Source organism: Bufo bufo, chromosome 5 (assembly GCF_905171765.1).
Source record: "Bufo bufo chromosome 5, aBufBuf1.1, whole genome shotgun sequence".
NCBI lineage: Eukaryota > Metazoa > Chordata > Amphibia > Anura > Bufonidae > Bufo > Bufo bufo.
Window position 1 is genome coordinate 471,976,467 of NC_053393.1, and position 6,000 is coordinate 471,982,466.

Sequence of the window (6,000 nt, forward strand, 5' to 3'; positions counted from 1 at the left end):
ATCAGGTTTTTCCATTTTGATTTCACACAACTGCATCCTAACGGAAATCAGTTTAATTCTGGTATTGAGATAGTCTGCCGGATGTCAATACCGAAATTAACAACGCAAGTGTGAAAGTAGCCTTAGGCCTCTTTCACACGAGCGTGACAGATTAGGTCCGGATGCGTTCAGTGAAACTCACACCATTTTGCAAGCAAGTTCAGTCAGTTTTGTCTGCAATTACGTTCAGTTGTTCAGTTTTATCCGCGTGAGTGCAATGCGTTTTGATGTGTTTTTCACGCATGTGATAAAAAACTGAAGGTTTACAAACATCTCTTAGCAACCATCAGTGAAAATCGCATTGCATCCGCACCTGCTTGCGGGTGCAATGAGTTTTTCACTGAAGACCCATTAACTTCTATGGGGCCAGGGCTGTGTGAAAAACGCAGAATATAGAACATGCTGCGTTTTTCACGCAATGCATAACTAATGCGTAAAAAAAAAAAACGCTCATGTACAGAGACCCATAGAAATGAATAGGTCAGGATTCAGTGCGGGTGTTATGCGTTCACGTCAGATAACTCGCTCGTGTGAAAGGGGCCTTATAAGCAAGATTTTCTCACTTATGACCCTGGCTAAGGCTTCATGCAAACGGCCGTTGTGCAGCAATTGCGGTCCCCAATGCAAGGGCAACATCCGTGCAGCGGGCCTGACCCATCCAGCTTGAATGGGTCCGTGGTCTGTCCGCACCACAATAAAATATGACATGTCATATTTATTTGCGGTGCGGAACAACGGAAAGAAACACCATGGAAGCACTCCGTAGGCCTCAACCTGTGGTGTGTTTATCACTACTTATTCACAATTGGTCTTGGACCACTAGTTGTCAGAGAGACATGCTGCCGCAGAGAGACAGAACTTTGCAAAACTGTGATACACAGCAGAGAGAGACATGATTTAATAGATACATCTGCTGGTTTGAGCAGAGAGATACGTCTGTTAGATACAGTGTTGCTGAGATACTGTCAACAAAACTGTAACAGAGATACATATATTGGGCCTCAGCTGGCAAGTTTCAATCTTTCCCCAGTGTCTTCTATTCTATCTTATGAATGGAATAATAAAAGTAAAGTTTTAAATAAATCAGCAATAAGGCAAATATGGAAACTGGTGACTAGTTGTCCAAGATCAATTGTAAATAAGTTGTTATAAGCAAGATAACACATCAGAGGTGCCATTATCTGCCACTTATGCAGCTGCCATACCTGATAGACTGCACTTTGTGCCAACTACTGCTGGATATTTTGCATTGAGACTTACTTCTGGCCTGATTTTTCAAACCATCTTTCCACTGCAGGGACCCCCAGGGAAGAACAGCTTGAGGGAGTACACCATTACACATCTCCTCAGGGCCACTACCACTCCCATCATCTGCACCAGCTCCTCGGGGGCTTGCTGCAGATGCAGTTAGCGGAAAGCAGAAAAGAAAGGATCCACTTTGTGGGAAGCCACACAACAGCCCTGGACTTGGTTGGGTGAAGCCACTTTTTCAGCTTCCGGCTTTTTAAAAGTTCTGGGGTGATGGATAGGCTGTTCCTTTCCAGAAGCGGAACATGAAGATCCTGGGCCCCAGAGTAAAATATGTAACAGGGGTGCCCAACCACCATGTGCTTTCTTTAATACTGGTGTCTTCTTATATGGCAGAAGGGATTTTGGGACCCCTTAGCCCGATAACTACGCCCCGGCAGTCCATTCTATAATTGTAGCATGATTCATACTTGCCTGTCTTTCAATCATATTCTGTCTGTAAGGAGTAGGTGAGGTATATGGAGCCAGCGTAATTCTATGAAAGGGTTTCCCCCCACAAATATTTTGCACACTTGTTTTCCTGCGCATTTTCGCAGTGAATGCTTTTGTCTTAGAAGCTCTGATTTTGTGCATGAGGGTTCATTTTTACACATGGATTTGGATGCAGATTTCTTTGTGGAATACATCCCCCTTTCAAATGAATGGAGATGTTGGGGGATCATTTATCAAAGACGTTTTTTTTACACTGATCTTTGATAGCCCCTGTGCTGCCGGAGGAAGTCCTTAATATATGACAAGGTGCAGACCATGTAATAAATTAGGCGCGCCTTCAGCTGTCCCTGCACCTGGAATGAAAACCACTTCAGCCCCTGACTGGAGTTGTTTTCACTCCTCTTTTACGCCCGTTTCCAGTTGTAAATGTCCTGGCTTCAGCCCGGCCGCCAACACACGACCGTATGCCATCCGAGATATACCGTGCGTGAACGGGCCATATATCCCGAAGCGGCATTGATCGTGCGCACTTGAGTGCGGGACAACAGCCCCGCGGGCGGCCCGACGTCCACAGCATCATTGTAATCTATGATGCTGTGCGTTCGATCAATGGCGCCCCGGGACATATGGCCCACTCACGGACCATATATCTCGGAGGGCATACGGTCGCGTGCAAGAGGCCTTGTAGTGAGGATGGAGTAAAAACACTCATGCAACAAAATTTTGTCACATGGGAATTTAAAGAAAAATCGCAAAACTGGGTCTTGCAACTTTTCTATGCCAAAAACTGGTGTAGGCTTGTTAATAAATGGCCCCTATTCTGCAGGGATTGACACTTTTCAACCCCATAGGATAATATGGGGAGTCTTTATGCTGTGTATTTTCCATCACGTGTGAAGAGAACACAACATCTGTACAGAAGTATACTGACCGCACTACTGGCCACAATATGGTTCCACATTCTGAGTTCCAATTAATAAGCCTGTATGAATGAAGCCTTAGGCCTCATTCACATTTCCATGTCCATGGCGAAAAATCTGTATGTGGTTAATCCGTGAAGACGTCCGTGCTTGGTCCAGGTGTCATCCGTATTCCACAAACACTGACCAAAATAGTGCAGGTCTCCGTGATTTAGATTTTTCACTGAGCTACGGTGTGAACAAGCATTTCAAAACCAATGGAAAAACGGAAATGTTAACAAGTCCTTGCACTGACATTTTTTCTTAGTGATGAAAGGTGTTAAGAGCCAGGATTTGAGAATTTCCCAAAGGCCTTTTGCACACGAACGTTGTGCATCTGTTCCGAGCATTAGGGACCGCAATTTGGGAAACATCCGTGCGGCGGCCGGCTCTGATCGAGACCCATTCAACTTGAATGGGTCCGTGATCCGTCCATACAGCAAAAAAAAATAGAACAAGTTCTATTTTTTTTGTGGTGCGGAGGCACGGACAGAAACGCCACGGAAGCACTCCGTAGTGCTTCCGATCTGTGCTTCTGTTCCGCATCTCAGTGATTGCGGACCCATTCAAGAGAATGGGTCCGCATCCGTGATGCGTAGTGCACATGGGCCGACATATGCGGGCCACAATACGGCCACAACACAACGTTCGTGTGCAAGAGGCCTAACTGATACAGAAGGCTTGACACAAAAAAAAACAGTGCAGTATTATGTGGTACATGTACTATGCCAATAACCGATGTAGCAGAGCTCAGTTTATCATTCTTCGTGCATTGGGACAGCTTAGTTTATGTGTAGTCCACAGCGCACTGGGCCGAACGACAGGCATGGCTCTGCTACATCTGTTTCCGATATCATATAAGACTGAAGATGCCTATTACCTGCTGAGTGCTGAAGTCAAACCCCAGGTAATATGCAGCGGACTCCATTGGACAGGATCCTTACAGACACTGCAGCAGATTCCTCTGACAGGCCTGCAGTGGGGAGCTGCTACCATACAGTCAATCATTAACCAGTTCAGCTCCAGTTTGTTTTAGTTAAGGGATGACATGGAGCAAGGGTGGGCGAGTACATGGTTTATTCTGCAGGGACACCCAGATGCAGCAGCCCTCTCCTCAGCCATGTGCTCAGCTTCCTTCCTGGTTCTCACATGTCCGGGAGCACAGCTCACTATACTGATACTAATGGACGCATTCCTACCAAAATCTGCTTGTTCCTGGGGGTGGGACTGACAAGAGATAGGAGGAGGAGGGGAACCATGAGGTTATAGACACCACTCCGCTCGAAAACCTACACAGTAGGGGAGATTTCTCAAACTGGTATAAAGGACAACAGGCTTAGTTATCCATAGCAACCAATCAGATTCCACCTTTCATTTTTCACAGCTCCTTTGGAAAAAGAAAGGTAGAAGCTGATTGGTTGTTATGGGCAACTAAGCCAGTTTCCTTTACACCAGTTTGATAACTCTCCCCCAGTATGTACATAATCACACACATGTTCACTGTGGCAGATTTAGGCCCCCTTTACAGTTGTTTGTAAATCTTCACGCGCGTGAAAAACACATCAAAACTGATCTCACCCTCGCGGAAAAAAATGAAACACTGAACGCAATTGCAGACAAAACTGACTGAACTTGCTTCCGAAATGGTCCGAGTTTCACTAAACGCATCTGGAGCCAATCTGTATCGTTCGTGTGAAAGAGGTCTAATGTATGCTACTGATGGGCGAGACGCCCTAAGTAAAAACCGTCATCGGTTGACTTATAGCATGTCAGGCTCCACATTTGCTAAGCAAAACTCTTATACATTGCAGAATCGTAGCGATGAGCCTAACTAGTCACACTCCAGTCACACACCTGTCTGCGAGAAACAGCACAAAACTGTCACAAGTGTACCTTCAGCCTTAGGCCCTTAATGCACATGACCGTATCCGTTTTTGCGGATCCGCAAAACCCGCATACTGGCTGTGTGCGCTCTGCATTTTGCAGATCAGAATGTCGGGCCCTATGATAGAAATGCCTATTCTTGTCTGTAAAACGGAAATAGGACATGTTCTATTCTTTTTGTGGGGCCGCAGAACAGACATACTGGATGCACAATGCGGATCGGATGTGGACTGAAAATATGGTCGTGTGCATGAGGCCTAAAGGGTATATTCACATGGACATGAAAGCCCACGGAAACAATTTGTAGTGCTTCCGTGGGTTTACAATCCGTGCCTCCACTCCACAAAAGATAAGTGAAGTCCTATCTTCGGTTGCATCTTGTGGATTGCGGACCCATTCAAGTCAATGGGTCTACATCCGCACCATGAAGTGATACATCCAGTGCCCGTATATTGCGGGACGGCCGTTTATGGGCCGCAATACGGGCACTGAGCCATTACACTCATGTGCATGAGCCCTAAGGGAGAGTTCACGTTTCATTTTGCTTTTTTTGATCTGTCAGAAGAACAGAAAAAAAAAAAAATCCTGTATAAAAGTGGATCCTGTGCATCATCCAGGGGTGCACCTAGACTTTCTGCTGCCTGTGGGCGGAAACTAAAACGCCGACCCATGCCCCCCCCCAATCCCAGTTTCTTAACCTAACCCCTGCCTGGTATCAGCTGTGCACATTTGGTATCCGTTTGAGCCATTTACGTTAGAGATTCGTTTTTTTAAACAGGAAAAACAGATCTCAAATGGATGCCAAATGTGCGAAAGGATCAGTATTTTTTTCAGTGTCCTGTTTGTTTGTTTTTCCGTTCCTCTGATGGATCAGAAGAACGGAAAATGAAACGGAGATGTGAACTCTCCCTTAATGGGGTTGTTTCTGCAGAGTGAGCATGAGCTTCTGCATGTATTATTCGAGTGAATGAGAAAGTCACCAAAATCTTCATCAATTCTTTGAACTTATCCTTGAAGGAGTTTTCTGTTAAAAATGATGTTTTAACAGGTTCCTGCAGCATGGCCCCTGAAACAGAAGATTCATACTTGCTCCACATTGCTCCGGTGCTCCCCGCTGCCTCCGCTCTCTTCATCTTCCAGTCCCGACACAGTTTTCAACTGGCTGGCTGTGGGGATGGTCACATGCATCGCACCAGCCAATGGGTGTCTGTCAGCAGGTTGTGCTGCCCTCAGATAGGACAGCATAAGATCTCATGCATACGACCATAGGTGGTCCGTGCCCGTATTGCCAACCGCAAACGGCCGGTCCGCAATATACGGACATCGGCCGTGTTCGCTCTGTATTACGGATGCGGACACATTCACTTGAATGGGTCCG

The 6,000-nt window shown here is 46.1% G+C and overlaps 1 protein-coding gene across 1 annotated transcript in view; it reads right to left on the reverse strand.

Moving 5' to 3' along the window:
• Positions 1 to 3,900, reverse strand: part of XYLB (xylulokinase) — a 298,115-nt gene extending 294,215 nt beyond the window's left edge. Inside the window, exon 1 of the mRNA XM_040434104.1 lies at positions 3,619 to 3,900. Coding sequence (XP_040290038.1) covers positions 3,619 to 3,666 — 48 coding nt within the window. The 5' untranslated portion in view covers positions 3,667 to 3,900. The remainder of the gene's footprint in view (positions 1 to 3,618) is intronic.
• Positions 3,901 to 6,000: the final 2,100 nt, after the last annotated feature.